Below are 27529 nucleotides of genomic sequence, written 5' to 3' on the forward strand. Positions count from 1 at the left end.
AACAAACCCAATTATGAGGTTCTTTATACTCTCGTGTAGCGGCCATGGAAATTCCACCAGAGCCAATCAAGAAAACGTATGTCAAGGTGGACAGCATGACACCATGCTGCACAATGTAATTGATAGAAGAGGCGATAATAGATGCACTACATTCTTTAACCAAGGTATTTGAGGCTGATGACCCTGAAGAGTTCAATGAATGCTCACTCAGTCAACTGCCCATTTTTTTTGCTGAAGATGCAAAGGCCATGGAGATGATCCAGGATTTTGCAATGTAGCATGAGAACGGTGGAAATATATTTGACAACATAGCGGATTAAATCACAGAGGTAGCATGCTAAACAGAAAAAGATCACTGAGTTTTTCTGGCACTGACTCCCAACTTTATTTGTGTGTTTTTACGGTGTGTTTTTATTTGGAATTTTGTTTTGGTATAATGGTACATTTGAACAAATTGGATTGTATAGGCCCCTCCATTGCTATCTTGATGCTCCATTTAACACACATTTCTGGGTGCACCTCCTGGGATTTGTTCTGTTGTGAATTTACTATATTATGAAATGTTGTTTTATCAAAGATTCTTGGTTAATTGTAGCAGTTGCTGAAAGTCTCCATTGAATTCGTGATGTTTACAATCTAAACATCCAGACATTGGAAGATAAGCTCTTTTGTTTGAAATCTTTAATGAAACAGGCCTGTTTATATAGACTTCATGGTTCCAATCATGGACAGCACTTACCTGTTCTGTCATAAATAATTTCAGGTGAAGTGGAGATGCTGGTCTCTGCTCAGAAGATTATTCAAGGCAGGCGAATGGCCTTTGTGAATGACCTCAGCATCACACAGGATGGCAGAAAGATCTACTTCACTGATTCCAGCAGTAAGTGGCAGAGAAGAGATAACCGATACCTGGTGATGGAGGGCACTGCTGATGGGCGGTGAGTATTTTGGAGTTCTGTCTTTACTTGTATTGTTAGTTGTGGTTGTATTGTTAACAGATGACAAACTTTGTATTTATGTAACATCTTTTCCTTTTGGTTCTCCTGGAATCACTGACTTATGCTGTTCCATTTTAGCAGCTGTTGGCTGTCCTCTATCCAGCCTGAATTGACTTGCACAAACCTTCGAAATTAATTTGTTAAGGAGACATCATGGCCAAACATGACCTTCACTCACATGCCCTTTCTATTAGAGATCACTGTGCAGCCTGGATTGTCTCTCCGTTGTCTCTTTTTAGTGTTTGGAGTAGAGGTCAACACATCTCTGATAATTAAAACTGAAGCACCCAAAGAAGCTCGTCTTACTTCATAATCTGATAAAGAAGTGTGACAAGTGGTGTAACGTATCTCTCACCACCACCCCCACCCCAGACTGATATGAAGGAGTGGTTAAATTAAGTGAAATTCTTTCATTCACTCTGTACTCAATAAGGAACACCTTATCTAACTCCAACAGTGAACGAATTAACAGAACAATTAATAAAATGAACAATTCCTCTCAAACTACCTATTTCAGAATAAATCAAAATTCTAATAGGATGATGTTCAAATAAATACAAGCCCCACTTAAATAACAAAACAAAATATTAAAACTTAGTCTGAAGTTCACACAATGTGTCTTAAGGAATGTTCCGCTGTTTCTCCTGTCTTCAGTTGATTCTGCTGTCAGAGATGTTTTCTCAGTAATTTCTTCTGTTCTACCTCTCTCAAGTAAATTCTGGTGTCTGGAAAATTATCTAAGAGTGCTGTGTACCTTTATGAATAGATAGTGTTTTTGGAGAGCGTGGAGATGTCTGTGAGAGTGAGATGTTTTTCTTCAGATGGCAGAGAGTACCATCTTTCTCAAAGATGTACTCTCAGTTCAGATGGCAGTTGGCTCTCAGTCAGTTTTCAAAATGTCCACATGTTTTATATTCTTGTATATTTTTTACAATCAGATTGGTTCCTGGTAGTCAAAATCATCAGGTTTAAATGTGATATGTTTTCAGTATCTAAGAGCTTGGTCTAAAATAATTGGCTGATTCAAGCTAGTTACCAAAACAACAAAACAAGCCTAAGATTTTCCAATGACACAGCCAATTTTTACATGTTTCCAATTTAGAACTATCTATGTATCTATAGCTGCTTGCAGATATTTTTTTTAAAATCCCCAAGCTTTGAAAAGTACTTTATCTCTTAAAGGGACCACACAGTCTGCCCTCCTGTCACTTAAACAAACAAACTCTAGCTTTCTGCCTTCCACTTCATGAATACTCTACTCAATCTTGAAGTGTTAGGAATAATGAGATATGGTTGAAGTGCCCAGAGCAATGATTTAAATGTGAAGCTGTCTTGGTCAGCGTGATTCTGTGTCACACAGAATGCTGCACTAATCAGCTAATTTGATCATACTGAGTTTCTCTTAATTTCTACTTCAATGTTAAAGATGTTCCCTTGCATCTTCCAGTTTGTAAATCTTTTCACTTATTGGCATTGAAATTCTATTGAGTTCTTTCCACGGGCTGGTACTGTCAATGTCCTTCTAGAACGACTTGTTTGGTTTATCTGTCTCCCATTTGGTTATTATCTGTGAAATTGACCAGTTTAAATTGTCTCTAAGACCATGTAATTTGTTTAGATCATAAACAGAAGTCCCATAATCTGTCTCTGAAGCACTCCATTGAACAAAGTCTGACAACTCTTATTTTTGGACTATTCTAATTTCAAAACCTACTGTCTTTCTAACCATCCTTTACCTTTTTTATTGTGGTTATGGCCTAAGTGTTTTCTCATGCCTTTAACCTGACAAGCTTCCTGGACTTGTTTTTCCATTACATCAATATCTTATTAATCTATCCGGAATCTAATCTGGCTAACCTCTAAATATTTTTTCTGTGTTGAAAATTGTCAAGAATTCAAATCCCATACCAATAAAAGGGGGCGGGGGGAGATGTAATATTTCTAACTACAGAAATGTAGATTCTAGGATACATTGAATGATAATTGTCCTGAACTGGGATGTATTTGCCAACATTACGTCAGGTACAAATGGGCACCTTCAAACAAAAGCAAATGTAGCACTACTACTTAAGGAAAAGTAGCCATAGTCTCGGAGAACCACAAGGTTGCACTTGCATTGGAGACAGACGACTTGTGGTGGTTTAACCTGAGGGTCACCACACCTCAGACGAAGGGCAAGGTTGAAAAGTGGAACCTTCACAGTCAGCCCAGCCAGCATGGGAATTGAATCTGTGCTGTTGGCATTATTGTTCATTGTAAACCATCCAGCCAACTGAACTACCCAGCCTCCACTACTACAATATAACATGTAATGAAAGTATTCCTTCTGTGTTGTGATCATTTTCTCAATTACTTCCAGACCCATTTTGATCCGTAATTTTATATATGAGCTCAATGTTTAGTACAACAGTAACCTCAAGATTTGACAAAGGGTTTATGAACTGAAAAGATTGTTCAACATTCACCAAATATTTTGCTAAAATTTCCTCTTCGATTCAGTACACCTCACCAAATTATGAACCAGTGAGTAGCGATTACTGTTTCTCCCTGAAATAAACTGAGCACTTGAGGTGCTGCGACTGCCACCTATGAAATTGAACTTAATGGATAATAATAGTGATTTATTATGTTTTAGTTGATATCATTTGCAAATCTTTCTGCACTCCTTGCTTATCTTTTGGTTTTGAGGTGAGAAAAAAAGTCAATACTCACCATTTTTAATTTCTTGAAATATTCTTGCCTAGTTGTTAATCCTGTGTGTAATTGATATTATTATTATTGCAGATTAATGGAATATGACACAGTAACAAAACAAGTGGAGGTATTAATGGATGACCTAAGGTTTGCAAACGGAGTCCAACTCTCTCCAGCTGAGGACTATGTACTAGTTACTGAGACGACCATGGCTCGAATTAGAAGGTGAGAATAAAATGCTGTGCATAAATAATATCTGTGTGAACAAGACCATTATTAGATTGCAGGTACATTTGCTACTTAGTTTTATTAAAAGCAAATCTGTCATATTCCCTTAAAATGTTCTCTGCATATTTCTGTGGATCATACAAAAAGTATTACTCTAAGTAAAACATGCTTTGTCTAGGAAAGAACAAATTACAATACCTAATCTATTTTATGTTTCCCAAGATTGGCTTACAACAAGTAAAGAAAATGTTCTATAAAATTTATGGAATCAGTATAATGGCTACTGAATAGATGGTAATCTGTCGAGCATAGGATCAGTTATTTAAGCTCCTTGAACCTTTTCCACTATTGAGTGGGATCATCACTGATCTGTAATCCTAACCCATATTTATTAATACCTTTGACTAACAAAAAGAAACTAACTCAATTTAAAATTAACAATCGATGTGGCATCAATTGAGGTTTGTAGAAGAGCTGTAGATTTTACTTTTTTTGTATGTAGAAATGTTTCTGAATTTTACTGCTGAAAATGCTGCCTGCAATATTTCCCTGGCCCTAGACTGTCTAATAGTGGAAATATTTCCTCTCTGTCTCTCTTATCTGTTGTCTTTAATATTTTGAAAACTTCGATCTGCAATGAAACTCACGTTACAGTAATTTTACTCTTCCACCTCCACTGTTAGCAGTGTCACCTATCTTTGTGTCATTGGCTAATTTTGAATACGTAGCATTTTAGCCCATCCTCAAGTTGAAAAATGGGGTGAACAATTGAGGCCCCGATATAAATCTTTGTGGAATGTTTACAAACTTGTGTTGACTCCTGCTGGTCAGCTGAATGGTTTTGCAATCTTCAGTCACTTTTTCTTAATTATTCACTCCACTAGTTTTCTGACAATAGAATTTAGCCTAGTTGGTGTCTCATCCTCTGGTTTTCCTATGTTTATTAAACAGCTGAATGATGTGCATAATTTTCTATTCCGAAGGAATGCTTTTCAACTTGTGAGAATTTTGGAAGATTATAGCCAAAGCATCAATAATATTCTCATCAATAATAACTTTCTTTAATCCCTATTGTGGGAAATCTTTTGGTCCTGGGTTATTTCTCTCTTCTTTGCCGATATGTATTTGTTACTGTTATTTAGCATGTTTCTTTAAGTCCCTGTCCCTGATTTCAATATTAGTTTCCTTGGTATGCCTACCAAGCTAATCTCTTTCTCTGCTGTACATAGCCATACAAATAAATCCTTAGCATGTCTATTGTTCTTTATTGACAGCATCAATATTGAGTTTTCAAGGGGTTTTTGTTGCTTTTTCTTTTATTCAATCATGGGATGTGGGTGTTGCTGGCTAGTCCAGCATTTCTGCTGAATTCCCCAGAGGGCTGCCAACCACGTTGCTAGGGGCCTGGAGTCATGCATAGGTCAGACCAGGTAAGGACATCAGATTTCCTGCGCCTAGGAAGCCAGTTCATCATTAGACTTTTAATTCCAGTTTTATTTTATTATTGAATGCAAATTTCACCATCTACCATGGCGGGATTTGAACCCGCGACTACAGAACATTACTTGTATCTCTGAATTAATAGTCTGATGATAATGCCCACTAGACCGTTGCCTCCTTTTATCCTATTTTATCCACTTTTTCTTTTCATTAATATTTCTGGTAGTATAGAAATGTATTTGTGCTATGTAATTCAATTCTGGCTCTTTTTTGGAATGCAGTTGCAGCATAACTAGATTATCATGACTAGTTTTGGATAATATCTGTTACCTCCCTATACCAAGTTGGTGCTATTTTAAGTATTTAATGTATAGTTCTGTTTTATTTTTAATTTGTTGAAATCCTGATCTTTCCAGAATTTGTACTGAGCTGTGATCTTACTTGGATTACTATTGCACAATAGGAATAGTTGACATGATTCCAACTGTCTTCCTTCTTTAAGAGCTTTTCAAAATTCCATAGCATTCATTTTAAGTACTTCAGAATTTGACTTTTTGTAACATTGCGCTTTAATTCTTTCCAACCTGAAGATTTTCAATTACTTTTGGATTTGAATTGAAATGAATAATTAGTATGAAAAAATGCTATTTGTTCTGATGCACTTTGCACATTTCTTTTCCTTATTTTTTTACAGCTTTGTCCCCCTTTGTCATTCTTTGCATCTATCGTATTAATCAGGATCTGTGATTTTGTTTTGTTGGATTTAGGTTGACTCTTGCCTCTTTAGTGATTCATGGTTGACAATTTTGTCAAGTAAACTCCTTAAGAGAATAATTTCATTTGAATCAAATTAAGTTCTTTCTTTAACACTGTCCACTGATTTCTACCGTTTTATTGGTTATCACATTTACACTTCACTGCATCCAGTTTCTCTATCATTGCATTGAATTCAGTTTTCCTTAAGTGTAGCATTTTACTGGCTGTTGAGTATTTTACCCTTTAAAACTTGAGCTTGATGTTGTAATCACTATTCAATGAATGTCTGTGCACTGTGAGGCATTTTACTAAGTCTTTATGGCATACCCTTTTGTTCATTCTAGGCCATATTGTACAGGTTACTATTGTGAATGTACTCTAGAAATTCACCAGTTTTCTGACATATGCTAATCTGCTTATCACTAACTAATAAGAAAGTTGAAATCCCTATTAAAATTGTGCTACCATTGCTGCAGATATTTTCTAAACTAACTGTTCAGAAACATTATTGCACATCTCTGGGACAGGTTAGATTTGAGTCCAGGTCTCCTGGTTTTAGAGTTAGGGACAGTACCACTGCCACAAGAGCAAACTTGTTTAATGTAAGCAAGTTACTGTGTAACAGTTGGCACAAGAGTCCAAACACAACTGCTGATACAGTCTTAAATATTTCTGTGTTCAATCTTTCTGTGTTCAAGTGATGTTTATACTGTACAAGGGAAGAGTTCTGATTGGTTGACAAGTAGACGCTGATTCAAAGAGAGGTTGCCATGGAGAATGTATCAGTTAATGATTGCGAAGCATTTTGGAAATTAACTGTCATCATTATCCATTGTCATGAATTGTCATGATGAGTGCATTGTAAAATGCTTTCACAAATGTATTTCTTTTCAACAACAGTGAAAAGCTTTACTACCAAGTGAGTATTTGTATACTTTTGTATTCATTGATTCTACCCGTCAAATCTTCCCTTCCTGCATGCCTCTCATGTCCTTTGTTATCTTCCTTAATGGTAAACGTTACTCAACCTCTTTTATAAATTTACCACCCTGACAGTCTTTCAGCCATGAATCTGTAATGGCTACCATATTAGAATTTGCACCTGAAATTCAATTTGTTCCTTATGCAAAGAGCACTTTTAAGACAAACACTAACCTGTCCTTTTGCTCTAATATTTTACTGACATTTTTCTTATTTCTCATTTCTTGATTAATTATTTAATATCTTTTGATTTCATTTTATCCGTAGCACCTAAGCACAATTTCTGGCTGTTACTCCAAACTTTTCCTTTTTGGTTACGTCTTGAATTATCATTTATGCTAACTTTACTCCATGAACACTTCACCCATTTACAAGTCTAGAGCATCTACCACAACCTTTATTTATCCTTGTCATCAGGACAGTGTAGTTCGAGTTGAACTCATTCCAACTGTACATTTCAGTCCTGGTGAAATGCTGGTAACAGTATCTGACTAAATGGAGCACCTTTCTCCTACTTCACACTTTTGACCATGTGTTCATGTCCCTTATTTGTTTATCTGCAGACCAATTTGGACATGATTTCACTAATAATCCAGTGATCATAATTTTTGAGGTCTTGTCTTTAAATTTAGTTCTTAGTTTTGCTTTATTCCTTCATATAAGCTGGCTGTCATTGGCTAAGTCAATACTTCCAGCCCACTCCTAATTGCCATGGAGAAGTTGGTAGACATTAAATGCTGCAGTCCTACAGGTTAAGGGCACCAACAGTGTTGCTTTGTTACATTTGAAACTGATAAGGAAGTAAAGAGCAGCCAACTCATCAAGCCCCCCCCCCCCCCCTTCTGCAGGTTGACTTAAGGCTGATGGATGTCATGCTTCCACCTTTCCCAAGCCCGGTATGCCATGTAATCTTTGAGATAAAACAAAGGTCTGGAGAAAGTTCTCAGGCCAGTGTGCAGCAAAGTATTTTAGAAAGGTCCTCTCTCTCAGCTTTCAGGCTATCCAAACCATATTTAGGATTGAGTATTTGTTATCTATGCCTACATCTACCTCATTGTAGATTAAACAATACAAACCTAATCTTCCAGTCAAAATAAAATATTTGGATTAACAGGATATTGAGAGCAGGGAAGGAAAGAGAAGGAAACAATGTAAAAGGTTTACCCTGTAAAGTGCTAAAGTCGATGGGTTTAATAACTTTGTGACAAATCAGGTTGCCAGAATTGATAACATTTTCCACATCTAATCAATCATAACTAATCAGCGCTATAACTCTGTGACAAAGATACAGTGACAACTTGTATGTGCATTAAGTGGAACTTGTTTTAAGCTGTTGTTGCACATGAGAAGTATTGAGTCTTTCCAGTAGAGTGCAGTATGGCACATTTTATGTTGTTTGTTGTCCTTGTAACAAGAACAAATTGCTGTGTGATGTCCTATTCTTTTCCTGTCTAGGGACAATTCATAAAGTGAGTTTTTGTTTAAAAAGTTAAGCATACAAAATCAGTAATTTCAGTAATTTCCTGCCAATTACTTCAGCTGCAATAAGGAAATGAGCTTTTAGTTTCTCATAGTTGGCATGTCCCAAATATAAAATGACACCCTAAACTGGAGCAAGCACAAAGTGCTGCAGTTCGCTGTGCTCTGACAAGACTGACAATCAGCTTAACCACAAGGATAATCAGATATTATTATGTTGATGTGTTTCCATTTTATTCTTATAATTTATAGGAACCATTCAGTGTGTTACATTGATTCCATTATACTTTGATACTTGAAATGTATCAGTACTTTGAAACACATGCACATTTCAGTACATAAATGAACTTAAAGCACAGAGACAGGCCAATCTCCATGCACCATTAACTTACTTTATAAAAACAATTTAGCATCTGCTTCAAAGTATTTCCAGGTCAAGTACAGAATAAAGCCATGTGGAGAATAATTTTAACTCTTCTCTAATGATGTCTTAACACTGACTTGAGAGTTTGAGTTTTTTTTGGTGTTTAACACCAACAGTTCATTCTTCTGAGAACATTCCGAAGAAGGGTCACTGAACCTGAAACTTTAACACTGATTTGTTTCCACAGATGCTGCAAGACCTGTTGAATTTTTCTAGCAATTTCTGTTTTTGTTTCTGATTTTCAGCATCTACAATTCTTTAGGTATTTTGTTCAGGTGATAGTAGCACCAGTTAAGCATGGACAAGTGCAAAGTGAAAAGAAATATAAACTGAATGAAGAGATAATGATTTGTCACTCAAACTTTGTGTCCTTGCCAGATACCACATCTCTGGATTAAGAAAAGGAGGACATGATATATTCTTTGACAATCTTCCTGGGTTTCCTGACAATATCCGACCAAGTAGTTCAGGAGGCTATTGGGTTGGCATGGCAGTACTACGCCCAAATCCTGGCTTTTCTATGATGGATTTCCTTGCTCCAAGGCCTTGGCTTAAGAATTTGATTTTCAAGGTAGGAAATACTTCATTGTTGGCTTGCAATACAGAAAAGTTACAATGGATCAAAAACACTACACAAGATAGGTACAGGACATTCAGATGTTATTTCCTAGTTTAGCTGTGTTTGTGAAATTTGTGCAGTGCTATGGAACCTTTCAACTGAGCAGGTTTTTAATTTTGGTTCCTAACTTGTATTCCTGGAAGGAAGCAAAGACAACGCCCATAAGTATCTTACATGCCAGAACATTTCTGTGGCAAGTTTGTCGACTCTAGTAATGGTTAATTTGAGTGACCCCCTTCCATATTTCAAATGCAAGAAAATGCATTATGAATGTAGCTTAATTTAAGTATTATAGCCACAGCATCATTTTGGTGAGTCTGAGCTGCATCCCTTCCAAAGCAGGTATATTCATCCTAAAATACATTGCCCAGAAATGAAAGCTGAATAGGATCATATCCAGGCTTGTATAAATGCAACTTAGCACCAATCCTTTTGTATGTTACACCCATTAAGATAAAGGCCAATGTCAATTAGCTTCATCATTATTTTCCCCCAGTTTGTCAGCTTTTAATGGCTTCTGTATTTAGGCTCATAAATCTTTGTACTGCCATAATTGACAGCTTCTTGCCATTTCAGATGTAATCTATCTATCTTATTTCCAAAGTGGGCGACAAAACAATTTCCTAATTATACTCCATCTACTACTGTTTTGTTCACTGACTTACTATAATCAGTATCTTTTGCAACTTGCTGCACTGTCCAGTAAGTATTTCTGGACAAGTATTAGGAAAGGAAGCTGGCCAACTCCAAACATAATCCTTTGGGTGAAGGGAGGCGAAGTTGTTTCTGAAGTGGGTGATGCTGTGATTTAGCTGTGTTATGACTGAGATGAGCTGTAAGGGGCAGTACACTTACATCATAAATCATTCTGTGAATAAATGTACATTCTGATGCAGTGCAAAGTTATTTTTAAAAAACACACTTGCAGTTATATAATGCCTCAATGTTCCGAAGAGATTTTTAGTGAAGTACTTTTTTTGAGGTGTAATAATATAGGAAGCATGACATCTAATTTGAATAAAAGTCCCACAAATTATAAGCTGGTAATGATCAGGTAATTTATTTCAGTGACATTGTTTGGGGGCTACATATTGACCAATATCTCCCTGTTCTTTGAATTGTATTACATCTGCCAGAGGTGGGGTCTCAGTTTAATGTTTTACCTGAAAAGTAGCACCTTATCAATACTGCAGTGAGAATTTCAACCTGAATTACAGGCTCGAGCCTGTGAAGATGACCAATCAAAATCCTCCTTGCTCTGAGGTGAGAGTGTATCACTGATCCACTGTTGATTAGAACATAAGAAATAGGAACAGAAGTAAACCATTTGCCTCCTCAAGCCTGCTCCACCATTCAGTAGGATTATGGCTGATCTGACTCCTACCATTTCTCTGTAACCATTAATTCCCCCACTGATAAAGTATCTATCCACCTTAAACTTAGATATACCCAAGGTCTCTGCCCCTAAAGCTGGCTGTGGCAAGGAGTTTCAAAAAACCCAACCATCTGAGATGAGACGTTCCTCTCTCCAAACCTTAAATTGGTGCTGCTTTATTCAGAGACACTGTCCTTTGGCCCTAGACTCTGCCATGAGGGGGAATATCCTCTCTGGCATTTACCCTGTAAAGCCTCTTTAGAATTCTATATGTCTCAATGAGATTGCCTCTCATTCTTCTAAACTCCAGAGAGTAGCGTCCCAATCTGTTTAGCCTTCACTCATAAAACACTCATTCCATACTGGGGATCGTCCTAGTGGACCTTCTGTGAACTGCCTTCCATGAAATGATAAAGAAATAGAACAGAAGTAGTTTGTTCAGTCCTCAAGGCTGCTTGGCCATTCAGTGAGATCACAGCTGATCCAACGTTTCTCACATCCATTTTTTGGATTGGGCGGATGCTGTTCAGAGGGTTAATGTAGACTCAATGAACGGAATGGCCTGCTTCCACACCACAGGGATTCTATCAATATCTCTCTGCAAACTGTTTGTGTCCCTCTCTCGACCTTTCCATCCATTTTTGCATCAGCAATATGTTTGCCTTCTTCCTTGATGCAGTTACACAGCTTGAACCAGTTTCAGCTTCAATTCATGTTGTTCTGAGAGACTGTTATGGACCAGGCCAGACCTCAAAGTATTTTAAAAGGTAGCCTAGACCCCAACTACTTCTTATTTTAAAGGCAGATGTGAAGTGGATATTCCAGGAGTGATGCAGGAGTGAGTCAAACCACTCGGTTTTAAGCAAACAGAATTTATTTAAACACTACAGTTGAAATATGAACAAAAGTGAGCAGAATGTAGAATAACTTAACTATTTGAAAACCCAACCGACCTGATATAGCAATTTAGCTAAGGAGCTGTTCCAATTCCCATAACATCCCATAAACACACGCCTTGGCAAAAGGTAAATTCAAACTCCGGTTCTTACAGGCAGGAGGAAACAATTTCCAAAGAGACTTTGGAGAGAAAGCCAGTCAGGAACTATCTGCTGAAGCTTGGAACTTTTCTCTGCATTGCTGCAGCTCCTCATTGTTACAATTAACAGAAACTAGTAAAAAACCTGGACGAGAAGAACTGACCACTCCTCTGCCATTGTTAAACTAGGCTCTTGCCCAGGCATTTCAGCACTTCTACCTTTACAACCTCTCTTGAGGAAAAAAAAGGACAAAATAACCTTTTAAAGCATCATCCCCCCTTAAGAAATGAACCATAAATGTACAAAGATGGCTTCATTTTAAATCCCTTAGACTTACCCTGTTAGTACACTACAATACATATACATTACATTAACTACAACCATGCAAACATGCACTACTATGTTTTATTTCAGTCTGTTAACTCCTGCCACCAAACGCCTTAGTTTATTCATCCAGGTCTCGACAATGTGTCGGCAATTACGTTTTCTCGTCCTGCCACGTGCATATTTTTCAAATTTAATGGCTGCAATAACAAGCTCCATCTAAACAGTCTGGCATTTTTTGTCCTTAAATTTCTCAAAACCCTTAATGGGTTATGGCACCATATTGGCAACATAAATGTTGAAATGTTGTAACACCAACACCAAGCTCAAAGTCGTCTCAATTGTCGAATATTTCTGGTCATCTTCTGGATATGGAAGGATCCTTTGGGGTCTTGGTCTTAGGACATATGTTCTAAGACCCCAAAGGATTCTTCCATATCCCACAGAAATTTACCTGTACTTCCACATACATCATCTACTGCATTCGTTACACCCGATGTGGTCTCCTCTACATTGGGGAGACAGGACGCCAACTTGCAGATTGTTTCAGAGAACATCTCCAGGACACCCGCACTGGACTGTGATGAGCGGGCAAACGTGGATGCAGGCCTTACAATGGCAGGGGAAGGTGCTGGGAGGGGACGGTGGGTTAGTGGGGGACATGGACCTGACAAGGGAGTCACGGAGAGAATGGTCTCTCTGAAATGCAGATAGGGTCGGGGAGGGGAATATATCTATGGAGTGGGGTCTGTTTGTAGGTAATGGAAATGGCAGAGGACGATGCGGTGTATCTGGAGGTTGGTGGGGTGGAAGGTGAGGACCCAGGTGAGGTGTGGGATGTGGAGGAGATGTGCTGGAGGGCATCATTCACCATGTGGGAGGGGAAATTGCGGTCTTTGAAGGAGGAGGCCATCTGGAATGTTCTGTGGTGGAATTGGTCTTCCTGGGAACAGATGTGGTGGAGGAATTGGGAATAAGGGATAGTGTTTTTACAGGAGGCAGGGTGGAGGAGGTGTAGTCCAGGTAGCTGTGAGAGTCCGTGGGTTTGTAGTAGATATCAGTGTTGAGTCGGTTGCCGGAAACGGAAGTGGAAATGGAGAGGTCCAGGAAGGGGGGAGAAGTGCCTGAGATGCTCCAGGTGAACTTAAGATCGGGGTGGAAAGTGTTTGTGAAGTTGATGAACTGTTCAACCTCCTCGTGGGAGTCATTGATGTAGCGGAGGAAATGAAAGGGAATGGCGCCGGTGTAGCTACAGAAGATGGACTGTTCCATTTACCCGACGAAGAGGCAGGCGTAGCTGGGGCCCATGCAGGTGTCCATGGCTATCCCTTTAGTCTGGAGGATTGGAAGGAGAAGTTGTTGAGGGTGAGGACCAGTTCAGCCAGTCGAATGAGTGTGTTGGTGGAAGGCTACTGGTTGGGTGGGTGTGAGAGGAAGAAACAGATGGCTTGGAGGCCTTCGTCATGGCGTATGGATATGTACAGGGACTAGATGTCCAAGGTGAAGATAAGGCATTGGGGACTGGCAAATTGAAAGTCAAGGAGGAGGTGGAGGTGGTGTTCCAAACATAGGTGGGGAGTTCCTGGACTGAGGGGGACAGGACGCTGTCAGAAGTATGCAGTGATAAGTTTGGTGGGGCAGGAGTAGACTGTGACAATGGGTCGACTAGGGAAGTCAGGTTTGTGGATTTTGGGTAGTTGGTAGAACTCGGTGGTGCAGGGTTCCCAGACTAAGGTTGGATGCTGTGAATGGGAGGTCCCCAGAGGTGATGATGTCGCGAATAGTCTGAGAGATGATGGTTTGGTGATGGAGGGGGTGAGATCGTGGTCGAGGGGGCATGAGGAGGATGTATCTGAATTGGTGCCTGGCTTCAGTAGTATAGAGGACAATGTGCCAAACTACCACTGTGCCCTCCCTATCTGCAGGTTTGATGGTGAGGTTGGAGTTGGAGCGGAGGGCTGCGCATTGTGAGAGTGAGAGGTTGGAGTGCGTGAGGAGGGTGAACAGGTTGAGGCGGTCTATGTCCCAGCGGCAGCTGGAGATGAAGAGATCAAGGGCATATAACAGACCAGCCCAGGCTGTCCAGGTGGATGGGGTGTGCTGTAGGTGGGAGAAGGGGTCCTCCGAGGGTGGGTGGGAGTCCTGGTGGGAAAAGTAAACCCGGAGGCGGTGGAAGAAATGTTCAATGTTGCAAAATGTGTCGAATTCATTGATCCAGGAGCATAGGGGGTTTTCCAATGACCTGATGTATTTAACATGTCTGGCAAAATTCAACTGCATCCTTGTGCAGTCCAGGCTAGTAAAAATGTTCTTATATTTTAGCTTGCGTTTTTATTTCTCCTAAATGACCTCCTACTGGTAGTTCAAGCGCTATCCACAACACCACCTTTCTGTAATCCTCTGGGAATATGACTTGATGAACTTCTGCCTGTTTTTCATCTGCCTGAATATATCATGGTCTCCATTTCCTCATTAAGACATAATTTTTAAGATAGTAGCACTCAGATTCTTCAGGTTCTTCTTCCGTGTATGCTTTTTGATACCATTGTTTCAGTCTGTTGTCTTTCTGTTATAACTCAGTTAATTTCTCTAAACTAAAACTATCCACTTTGTCCTCCACCAGCAGCTGTTTTGTCTCAGCCATTTATTCAAATGTGGTCTCCGATAATTCTATTTCAACTTCCTTCTCTGTATTCTTTGGTTTCTCCTCTTGTTTCATTTGGTGACTTTGTGAACTTGTTACCACACAGTCAAGTAAAATCTCAGCACATGCTTCCTGTAATACCTCAGTTGCCTGATTTTCACACTGGCTTTTTGACCACAGCAGGCAGTACACCTCCTGTGACCCAGCTATATATATCATTAGCAAGGACAACTTGTATTCCTGGAGCCAAGAGTCCTTCCAGTACTCTTACCCTGACTTTTCCACTTTCCACTGGACAGTCTTAACCTCACTTTATATAACTGAGCACTTCTTGTCTCACTGTGAATTCCACGTATTGGCACTTTTTCTGGGATTAGTCCTTCTGAGTTACATATCTCCTCATCTCCCAACATCAATGATTGACATGAACCCGTATCTCTTAATACTATAACTTCTTTACCTGCTGCTCCTTGCGAAGGTAAGGTTTAATTGCATTGGCACGTAAATGGTTTAAGATGATCTGGCACTTCCTCCTTAACCATCCTCTAATCAGGTTGGATATTCTGCTGCAGCTTTTTAGCCTCCTCGGTGCCTTCCTTTACCACTTCAACAAAATTTACTGGCTTATCCTGTTTTCCTACATCTGGCTTCCCACTTTTTTTTTCTAACCCACCAACACTATGATTTCTTGTGGCCTACTTTGTTGCATAGAAAACACTGGAGTTTTTAAACTTCTGTTTCCCCTGCATGGGTTTCCTTTTTACCCTGTGGTTAGCTATCTTTACTATCTTCACTGAGACCTACCTTTCCCCTACCACTTGAGGATTTCTCTTTTTCCCCAATTTCTATCCCTCACTGATCGAAATTGATGTTGAAAGCCAAACTTTGATTTATGAACCAACTCATCGTCAGCCATTTCAGTAGCTAATCTTGCCATTGTAATTCTGTTCTTTCACATGACTTCCACATGAACTATTTCAGGAAATGAATTTTTGAACTCCTTCAAAATTCAGAGGAATCTCAATTATCTGAGTACCGATTATCCGAAGGAGATCTTGAGGTCCCGATGGGAACATTATATCAAAGACGTGTTTCCAACAGTGATCGTGTCTTTTGTTTATAGTGATTAAACAGGCATCGTCTCCAAATGATTGACTGACTGACTGCCCGCCCTCTCTCTCTCTCCACACTTTCTCTCAAGTTCTACACAGCCATGTACCCTAAACCCCCCTTCCCACATAACCTCTCCAACATTGTTCTGTACAGGGCAAAGGTGGAACCTGTCTAAAAGTTGCAGTAAATAGTTGTGTGTGTGGCTGTGGCTGCGTGTGTGTGCGCTATTTGGAGACTTACCCAATAAAGGTAACTGCAGCAGTCTTGTTGGAGTCCAGTCCAGCTGCCCCAGGAGAGGGGGTGGGAGGCAGTGTTGGACAGGGTTTGGGCGGTGTTGCACAAGTTTGGGGTAGTGTTGGGGGGGGGGTGTAGTTTTGGGGGTGGGGAGAGGTGTTGCCCGGGGTTGGGGGCGGGGTCTCCACGCTGTGTGCTGCTGCTAGTCTCCTGAACAGGGAGCAGACATTTTAAAAACTCCGAGCTCCAGAGGAAAGGCATTTAATCGATTAACCGAATAATCGATTATCCGAACGAAATAGTGCCTGCCCATCAAGTTTGGATGATTGAGGTTCCCCTGTAATCGTCTCTCTAAGAGTGTCATATGTTTGATCTATTTTTAATGCCTTTATGCACCTATCAAAATTGCTTTGTTTGATCCTTTTAAAGGAGAAAGTGAGGGCTGCAGATGCTGGAGATCAGAGCTGAAAATGTGTTGCTGGAAAAGCGCAGCAGGTCAGGCAGCATCCAAGGAACAGGAGAATCGACGTTTCGGGCATAAAGCCCTTCTTCAGGAAACTCAATGTATGTTTGATCAGGGTCGCTCCTTAGATTCCTGAAACATTGCCTGTAGGCTTCTGGCACAAGCTCATGTGCACTTAAGATGGCTTTCTTCACCTCCTCGTACGCCCCAGATACCTCCTCTGATAGTGATGTTCTATCTACTAGCTTTGTTTGGATCAACAATATCTACATGGTCACTGACCAATTCAAATAAAAACAAAAATTGGTACTATATTTCTGTTTTTTTTTGTTCTGTCCGATGTTAATGTATTCACAGGTCACTTTTGCAGATCAAAAGGAGTGACTGTTATCTTCCACTTTTTCTCTTGTAAATGCCTAACAGTCCTTACTGTGTTTGTGATTTGTACCCTTTTTAGCTGTTCAGTCAGGAGATGACAATGAAGTTTGTACCCAAGTATGGCCTTGTATTGGAGCTAAATGAGGATGGATCCATCAACAGGAGCTTCCATGATCCCCATGGAGTGGTGGTGCCTGCAGTTAGTGAGGCAGATGAGCATGATGGTTACCTGTACCTTGGTTCCTATTATTCCCCTTTCCTCTGCCGGCTGGATCTCAACAAGGTTTAACATGCTTGGTCTGAAGTGAAAGGATTTTTGCCGAAGGTCCATCTACAAAAGCTAATTTATAACATCCCGCCAACTGATACTTCAAGAAAATGCATTTCAAAAGTTTGCCATGCTTTGAAGATCATAATGATGAATGTTCAAGATTTAATTTTGTTTTGTTTGACCTTTAAATATCAACAAGTTTCCTCAATGATTTGTGAAACTAGACAATGAGGAATAATTTCTGATTATGTTCATTATGAAACAGTTCATTGTCTGAAGTTGGGTTAATAAAAGTTTGTGAAATTAATATATTGCACTAAACCTATAACTATCTACTTTTGGAAGTACAGCAATCATATTAACCAATTTTGTGAATTTATGTAATGTGATGCAATAAACATTATGGATTTTGGAATTTACTGAAAGTTTAATTGCTAATTCTGATTGTGATGTTTGTGGTTCTTCTGTTTAATAATGTGACAGATTTAGGCTCCATTCAATTGAGCTTTGGGTTTAGATCGATTTGGGAGGACACACTTGAATCATGATTTGGAGTTTTTAATTGGAGAACCACACCAGGATATTATTGTCTGGGTCAAAAAGTAAACAAAATTATCAATTTACATATCAATTAGTGACTACAACATTAATAGGCAGATATTGGTAGATAGCTAGTCCTATCTGTTAACCTTTCAGTATTTTCTCTATCTAACAATGTCGTTCCAGAAATTAAAGATTTGGGCGAGACATTTCCTCTTCATTTTCCATCCAGTCCCACACGGATGTAAACATACAGAACAGACTGTCATAAAGAGAGAACATTCACAGTCAATTTTCTTTGAACAATTGAGATGCTATCATACTAAATTACTTACAGTTTTGAAGGAGATTAAATGCTTCTTAAATGGAAATCAGAGTGTAATGTTTATGATAGAATTTACATCATGCTACATTTTGATGGATTGAATGGGCCTTATCAAAAGTTGCCACTGCACTGTTGTTTTGATTGTAGCATTCAAGGCTACCTCATTTATAAAGATGTACAGGTACGAAATGGAAGCTGTCATATTCAGCTTCCTCCATGCTGGCTACTGAAATGTTTTAGCTTTGCAAGTGGTTATACCTATTGCTAGTGTGATCAGTGATGGGTCAGACTGGCCCTTTCTCATTCAAACACAATGGTTTATTTCCAGTTACTACTTGTCTTTTAAAATAATTTTGAAAAATTTTTCACTGTTCCAAACCTCTTCCTCAGGCAGTACTACTAGTCTTGTGAATAGAAGAATGAATGAAAACAGTTGATAATGTTTTTCAATTGTATGACCAGGTGTTAAAAAGTCATGAATAGTGGGCTTCTGCATTATAAATTGAACCTGAATGTGATTTTTTTAATCTAGCAGAGTATCTGTACTGAGGATGGTTAAACTTGTTACAGCTTAAAGTTTAGCTACAGTAATTGTATAAATTATAACCTGAAACTAAGAGGAAAGATCACTAAACACATTCCCAGATTATTTCAACTGAGTTCTCCATCCTGCCTTTACAAGACTGTTGATGGGACACTGCAAGATTGTACTTCTAGTCATTAAGACTAGGCATTTAAATTTATAAGACTGCAGCATACCTTGTCTTGCATTGTTCATTAAAAAGATGATCATGCTGAAACTTATTCTTCCGTGTTTTTGTTTAGTGATGCAACACTAGTTTATGGAATGCCAAGGATGGGAACACAACTAATGTAAGGATTATAATCTCTTTTATGGCTGCATGAGGACATAATTTCAGTAAAGGAGCAGACATTGGAATAGATCTGATTTACATTAAGTTTCCCTCCTTTTGCATCTGTCAAATTCTGGAGAAATAAATCGACCATTTTATCTCAACGTTCCTGTAGGGGTGGCAGACTTTCTCTCAAGCCCTTGCATCCCTGTCTGAAGCATAGTATGTGAAGCATATTTCAACAAACATGTTCTGAATTAGAAAGTTATTGCACTAAGTCACATTTAAGAAACTTGATTACATAATCTAGTACATACTCTAGGACGATTATTGACAAAAGACTATAGTCAGAAAAGGCTGGAAAAATCTTGTAGCACCCATTGAGATAAAGAAGAGTAAAATGCTTTAGGCTGCTGGCCTATCATCAGCATACTCTAGTGAGGGAGTGGAGAGGGAGTTGCTCGAGGAATTAAGACAGGGGAAGTGATGGCAAAGTGATAATGTCAATGGACTAGAAATCCAGAACCTCCGGTTAATGTTCTGGGGATATGGTTTTGAATTCTGCCATGGCAGACAGTGAAGCTTGAATTCAATAGTGGATAATGACGTTTGAAATCTGGAATTCCAGTGATCACACAACCATGCTCCTAAAAATGCATCTGGTTCACTAATGCCTTTTAGGGAAGGAAATCGGCCATTCTTGCATGGCCTGGCCTACATGAGACTTCAGACCCATAGCAATATATTTGATTCATAACTGCCTTCTGAAATGGTTCAGCAAGCCATTCAGCTTAAGGGTAATTAGGGATGAGCAACAAATACTAGCCTTGCCAGCAGTGCTGACACCATAAAAACTAGGAACAGGAGTGGGCCATTCAACCTTTCTAGCCCATTCCACCATTCAACCGGTTTATGTTTGAACCTCTATCTTAATGCCATATTTCCACATTCTCCCTGTACCCCTTGAGTCTTTAAAATCTCTATCTTGAATATATTCAGAGACTTGCCCTCCACAGCATTCTGTAGTCCAGAATTTCACACGTTTACTACCTTCTGAATGAATAAACCTTTCCTCATTTCAGTCATAAATGGTCTATCCTCTATTTGGGACAGTGTCCCTGATTCTTGACCTCCAACCAATGGAAACATCCACTCTATCAGCTGGTATGTCCAGTCCTGTCAGACTTTTATATGCTTCAATTAGATCCCCTTTTCATTCTTCTAAACTCTTTGTGAATACAGGCCCAGTCGAGCCAATCTCCCATCATAGGACAGTCCTTCCATTCCCAGTATCAGTTTTCCAGTATCAGCAGTACTTTGCTGAGTGAAGGACTACTGCAGTGTCAGAAATGCTGTACTTTAGATGAAATGTTAATACCTGTCTGCACCATCAGGTAGTTTTGACACATCTAGAACACCTGGAAGAAAACTGGAGTTTTCCCTGGTACTCTGGCTAATAGTTATCTCTTGTCCCACTTTTAAAAAAAAAGTTCTATTTTTGCTTTATGACAGCAAGATATTTGAAAGTGCTTTGCAGCTTATGGTCACTGATGGAGGAATTTCCTGTTAAGCTCTACCATGCACAACAAGCAATTAAATAATTGTTTCTGGTCCACTGTCAATATGAATGACTCTTAATTGTTGCTTGTTTACACTTTTTTTGGGGGTAGCTAAAGTCAAAGAATAAATAGCCTTATTGTGAATTCCATACACATGAGTTAGTTTTAAAGAAAACTGTTGTAAAAGTGGGATCAGTGGTGAAGTAATAGTTTTTAAATAAAAAACAAGTTGTGAACCATAATAGTGTCACTGTTGGCGCAGGAACATTTAAAAACTTATTCTGTAGATATGAGAATCACTTATGTTAGTCATTTCTAATTTCCTTTGAACTAAGTGGTTTGCAATGATATTTGAGGGTAGTTAAGAATCAACATCATTGCTATGGATCAGGAACTGCATGATCAGACCAGATAAGAAACTACCTGAATGTCATTTGTAAACCAGATGGTGCCACCATTTCGTTCCAAACTTATTAATGAGTTAAATTTCAGTTTTTTTTTCCTTGCTGCTGTGGTGGGATTTGAGCAGATTAGTCCAGGCCTTGGGATTATAGTACACTGCCACATCCATTTGTGTTATATGCCTCCCTTTAATGCCTGTTGCAGGAAACAACTATGGAGAGAGGCCTAATTTGTAGATTAGGCCATTTTTATGGAGCATTTCCAAATCTCAGGAGCTATGACCTGGGATTGATTCCTTTTTAATCTGAGAGCTAATAAGTTCCATTAAATTCTGGTGCAACCTCATTTGCAGTAATTGTATGTGGTTTTATTACTTTTGCATTTACCTCATGAAGCAGATTCTGACTAGAGTAGGAGAACAAGAAAGATTCCTGGTTTAAGTAGATTGAGATAATAGGGCAGACTTTATTCTTGGTCTTAAAATTAGAGAGGCATACACTTAAGAGATGATCTGATTCCACTGGAATTATGAAGGGCACTGGGAGCTTGCAAGACTGCCAATAAGTGAATATTTACATTGGCGTTCTGACAAAATGGTTTTTCATTACCCATCCCTAGTTGCTCTATGAAGATGGTGACACAACTGCGTGAGAGCAGATAAAAGTCACGATGTGGGACTGCAGTCTTACATTGAGAAGACTAAGGATTACATGCTTCCTTTCTGAAGGACATTTATGAAGCTGTTAGATTTATTTATGGTAATCATTCTCTATTTGCTGATACTGGTTTATTTGATACTAGAGAAATGTGACACTTAGTGAAATGAAAAGTGTAGGGACAGAATTGGAGCTCACTTTTATTTCTCAAGGGATGATTGATCTGTGGAACAGGGATCTTTCCGCAGCAGTTCTGTGTACATATAAATTAGGTGCAGAAATAAATGTGACCCCTCAAATCTGCTCTGATTAAATCATGGCTGGTTTGATTGTTTCAAAAATTCTCAATTGTTTTAAATAGAAGATCCCCTTATAAGCTATGTTCCTTGGTCTGGTTTTCTCTCACGACGGACAATATCCTTTCAGCAGCCATCCTATCGATTTTCCTCAGGATCTCATTCTTCTAAACTGTAATGGATATAGGCCCAACCTTCCCTTGCCTACCTGAATATAACCTTTGACTTCCACTTAAAAAAATATTCAATAATCCTGCGTCCCGCTGCTTTTTGAGGAAGATCATTCCGGAAAATAAAATCCTTAGGGAAAAAAAAACTCATCTCCAACTTAAATAGGAGATCCCTTCCTTTTAAACTGTGTTCTCGATTTTAAGCTTTTTCATAAGGGAAGCATCCTTCCAGTACACACTCTGTCATGAGCCTCAGGATGATGTGCTTCCCCTCATTCTTCCAAACTATAACAGATATAAGCAAACTGATGTCTGTAAACCTGGCTGCACACTTTCATTCAGGGGAAAAAAAAGACCTGGAGTGGGGTTAGGTCATTTGGCCCATCAAACATGCTCCACTTGCCTGCCTACCCTTGATACTCTTTGAATCCCTAGAGAATCAAAAAATATGTATCTCTATCTTAAAGACATTCAGTGACTCTGCCTACACTCTGGAGAAGAGAGTTCCGCAATATTCCATGAGAAAGAAAACAAAATTCTCAAAAAAAAACTGCAGATGCTGGAAATTAGAAACGAAACCAAAAGAGAAATTGCTGGAAAAACCTCAGCAGGTCTGGCAGCATCTGTGGAGAGAAATCAGTTAATGTTTCAGGTCCAGTGCACCTTCAGCAATTTTGGTTTTGATTTTGTTTCAAAAATTCTCAATTGTTTTAAATAGAAGATCCCCCTTATAAGCTATGTTCCTTGGTCTGGTTTTCTCTCACGACGGACAATATCCTTTCAGCAGCCATCCTATCGATTTTCCTCAGGATCTCATTCTTCTAAACTGTAATGGATATAGGCCCAACCTTCCCTCGTAAGATAACCAGTTCCATGGACAAAAGGGGCTAACTAAACTTTTTTGTTGAGCTGCTTTGAATGCGATTTTATATGTGTGTGTGTGTGTATATATATATACATGAGACTGAATGTGGTTTCACCAATGCCCTGTACAGCTAACAAAACGCTCTTACTTTGATTTCACATTCCTCTTTATAAGTGACAGTATTCCATTTACCTTTCTAATCTATTGCTGTAACTGTATACTAACGTCTTGCAATTCATGTACCAGGTCCCTCTGTACCTCAGTTTTGTGATCTCTGTCCATTTTGATAAATGCTGCTGTTCAATTCTTCCTCAAAGTGGATAGTTTCATTTTTTTTCACACTGAACTCCATCTACTAACTTTTTACCCGCTTAACTTACTTATATCCCTTTTCAGATTCTTCATGTCCTCTTCACAACTAAGGTTCAGCAATTTTAGCAGCTGTAGTTTCAATTCTTCATGTGAGTAATTGACAGATTTCTAGCTTTTGAGGCTCCAACACTGTTCCATGTGCTCCAGTTACATGTTGCCAGCTCAAAGAAAAGCCTCTTTACACTCTCACTCTGTTTCCTGTTACCTAACCTATCCTCTAACCGTACTAATAATATCTCCTATACCATGGGTTCTCATATTGTGTAATAATATTTTATGTAAAATATCGTCAACTGCCTTCCTGAATTTTACATACAACACAAGTACTTCCTGTAAACATTTTAATTAATTTATCAAACACACATTTTCCCCTCCAGAATCACGCTAACTCTGCCCAATTGCAGTGAAATTTTCTAAAGTGCCCAGGCATAGTCTCCTTAATAATAGCTTCCAGCATTTTTCCTGTGAAAGATGTCAAGTTGTAATGGTTTCCCACTTTCTGCCATGCTCCTTTCTTGAATAGTGGAAAATAGTATTTGATGGAACTTTCTTAGCATCTAGGGAATTTTGAAAAATTAAAAGCAATGTACCTATTACGTCAGTACCCATTTCTAGAAGACTCTTGAACGCTATCTATCAGGACCTATGTACTTGACTTCCAGTTCTAATAATTTTCTCAGCCCAATCTTTGTCATTGTTTTAAGTCCACAAGATCTCAGAATTGTTACAGTGCAGAAGGAAGCCATTCAGCTCCTTATATCTGCACCAGCAGTCTAAGAAGCACTAGGATCTAATGCAGTTCTCCTACATTTTCCCCATACTCTAGCACATTATTTCTATTCAACTATTGAACCTGCCTCCACCATATTGCCAAGCAGTGCATTCCAGACCCAACCATTCATGTGAAAAAGTTTTTGTTTAAAATATTACATTTACTTCATTTACAAATCACTTTAAATCTGTGCCTTCTCATTCTCTCTCCCTAAGTATCTGGATTTCTGATGATTTTGAGAAATTTTCATAGCCTCCTCCTCACCAGGGTCCCAATCTCTCCAATCTATCCTCATAACTGAAATGTCTCATGCCTGAAAACATTTGTGCAAATATCTCCAATGCAATGACATCGTTCCTATGTGACACACAGAACTGTACACAATATTGCAGCAGAGTCTAGTGAGTATCTTGTACCAGTGCAGTGTAAACTCCTTGCTCTTTTACTCCATGCCGCTGTTAGCCCAATTCAGGATACTGTATGCTTTGTTGATTGAGCCCCACTCGTCCTGCCACTTTCAGTGATCTACACACATATGCACCCAGACTAATGCTCCTGCACACCCACCTCCTAAATATTAGATTAGATTACTTACAGTGTGGAAACAGGCCCTTCGGCCCAACAAGTCCACACTGACCCATTCCCCTACATCTAGTATTACGGGCAGCCTAGCGTGGCCAATTCACCTAACCTGCACATTTTTGGATTGTAGGAGGAAACCGGAGCACCCGGAGGAAACCCACGCAGACAATGTGCAAACTCCACACAGAGTCGCCTGAGGTGGGAATTGAACCCGGGTCTCTGGCGCTGTGAGGCAGCAGTGCTAGAAACCGTGCCACCCCAGGATATTGTATCCTGAAATGGAAAATCTTCAACCCTTTGATTCCTCAACGATCAAACAAGACTTTGGTTTCTTTGTCTAAATGCTATTCATGTATGCATGGGAGGTGTACCCATCAAAGATGGTGCACAACTGATTAGCTACAAAACAATGGTTTTATACTATATTTTACAGGTAACAGTTTTCCAACAAAAGAAGTTACACGTTCTTGTCTCTGTCCGACGGTGTTCATTCCAACTTATCTTGCTAGTACACGTGATTATATTATTATGTTCAAATTTATACATGATTATTTTATCCAATCAAATCCAAATGTTCATGAGTACATCATTCTAATAAAATCATTACATGTTCATGTCTATTGACTGTAAGTATGCACTTTGATTATAAAATTTTTATTGTCTTTTACCCCCCCTTTATTTATACTGTCCATCTAATTTCTTCCTACTAAAATGCATCCCTTCACATTTCTTTGCATTAAACCTCATCTGCCACCTATCCACTCACTGCATTGACCTGTCCATGTCTTTTTGAAGTTCCACAAGGGTTCACAGTGCTTCAAAGTTTTGCATCATCTGCAAACTTTTAAATTGACCCCTGCACACTAGGATCTAGTCACTTTTTAAAAGGTTTTCATTTTGAGTTGTAGCAAAGAGGGGTTGGTACAGGGCTAAGAGTCCATAGAAGGTGGAGCAAATACATTCTCCCAAACAGTTTAAGAAAGACTGGGTTCTTGCAAGTACAGTATTGTAATCATTTAATAATCTAACACTGGGTACCACAGTGGCTCAGTGGTTAGAATTTCTGGCTCACAGCACTAGGGACCCTGGTTCATTCCCACCCTCGAGCGACTTTCTGTGTGGTGTTTGCTCATTCTCCCCATGTCTGTGTGGGTTTCCTCCAGGTGCTCTGGTTTCCTCCCACAATCCAAAGATGTGCAGGCTAGGTGAATTGGCCATGCTCAATTGCCATAATGTTCAGGGGTGTGTAGGTTAGATGCATTAGTCAGGGTAAATGTAGGGGAATGAGTCTGGTTGGGATACTCTTCAGAGGGTCGGTATGGATTTGTTGGGCCAAAGGACTTGTTTTCACACTGTAGGGATTCTACGATCTCTGCTTCAGTAACACAAAGCTTGATTTACTGCTTAATGAGTCTACAGCCAATCAGCCTTTAATTAAATCTATTCTGTTATAATAGTAAAATATACAATCAGCAGATTGGATATGCATGTATTTGTTCAGAGGAAGCAATATCTCACTTCTTGGACAAAAATGAGAAAAACTCTTGAAAGGCCCAAGCTATTAGCTCTTGAGGAGAGAACATTCAACAAGAACAATCAATCCCAGCTTTCATAACAAAGTAAGGAGTTACATTTTCAGTTAGTACACCCAAAATTGATGCACACCTATTGAAGTGTAGCCACTTTCACAATAAAGCAACAGTTAAATGGGGTGTTACAAGGTTAGTGATGTTGACTGAAAGATTAATATGCTCAGATTTTACAGACAGTTCCAGTTTTCTCCAGAATAGCTTTGTTGACTGTTATGACACCGGGTAAATCCTCCTGCTTAATTTAAAACCAGCAACACAGAAAAGCTTTATCCTGTCCAATAATCTGTAAAACTTTGAGTGGCTAAGAACTATTTAAAGTAAAAATTAACAACTTCATCTCTTAAAGAATAACAGAGAATAATTAACTCACAACTATTTACACCTCCTTTCTCTAATCTATCTTTACTTTCCCTTCTATAATACTAGACTGATAAAACTCCCAATTACGATTTACAAGAAAATTCAAATTTTAAAACCATGCAGCGGTCGAATCTTCTCTTTATCTTCATCGGTAGATTGGCTCTCTAGGTCTGTGTGGAGGTTTTTCTCTGTGCGAACTTCTTTTCGAGATAGGAACCTCTCAGAGAGTTCTGACTAGCAGTCTACTGCTGTTGGTCTGGTGGCAGTTCTCCTCCTAAATGTTCAATTTTCCCTGGTCTTATACCCCAAAGCATCGGATTGTGTCATTGGCTTTTAAGATTGTCAATATACTCAATTCAAACTTGATTGGAATTTGGTATGTTTCAGGGTATAATTTAAACCGATTGGCCTAATTTGAATCTGTTTTGTCATTTCCAGGCAACCAGCTGCCCCAGTAGCTGGAGCACATGTTATATTGTGTCTTATTGAGAACACTAGGTGTTGTCACTGCTAGCTTTTACTCTTTTAAAGGCATATTACACCCATATCTTCACAACATGACTCTTCTCCATGCACTGAAAAGGACAGAGAAGCCTCATTCTGGATTAGTGGTGCTGGAAGAGCACAGCAGTTCAGGCAGCATCCAAGGTCCAGCAAAATCGATGTTTCGGGCAAAAGCCCTTCATCAGGAATAAAGGCAGTGAGCCTGGAGTGTGGAGAGATAAG

The 27529-nt window shown here is 39.1% G+C and overlaps 1 protein-coding gene across 1 annotated transcript in view; it reads left to right on the forward strand.

The window, feature by feature from the left end:
• Positions 1–19123, forward strand: part of LOC122553021 (adipocyte plasma membrane associated protein) — a 42832-nt gene extending 23709 nt beyond the window's left edge. Inside the window, exons 6-9 of the mRNA XM_043696435.1 lie at positions 764–938; positions 3783–3917; positions 9379–9571; positions 17267–19123. Of these exons, the coding sequence (XP_043552370.1) occupies positions 764–938; positions 3783–3917; positions 9379–9571; positions 17267–17476 (713 nt within the window). The 3' untranslated portion in view covers positions 17477–19123. The remainder of the gene's footprint in view (positions 1–763; positions 939–3782; positions 3918–9378; positions 9572–17266) is intronic.
• The last annotated feature ends 8406 nt before the right edge of the window (positions 19124–27529 follow it).

The sequence above is a fragment of the Chiloscyllium plagiosum genome, chromosome 9 (assembly GCF_004010195.1).
Source record: "Chiloscyllium plagiosum isolate BGI_BamShark_2017 chromosome 9, ASM401019v2, whole genome shotgun sequence".
NCBI classification, from domain to species: Eukaryota; Metazoa; Chordata; class Chondrichthyes; order Orectolobiformes; family Hemiscylliidae; genus Chiloscyllium; species Chiloscyllium plagiosum.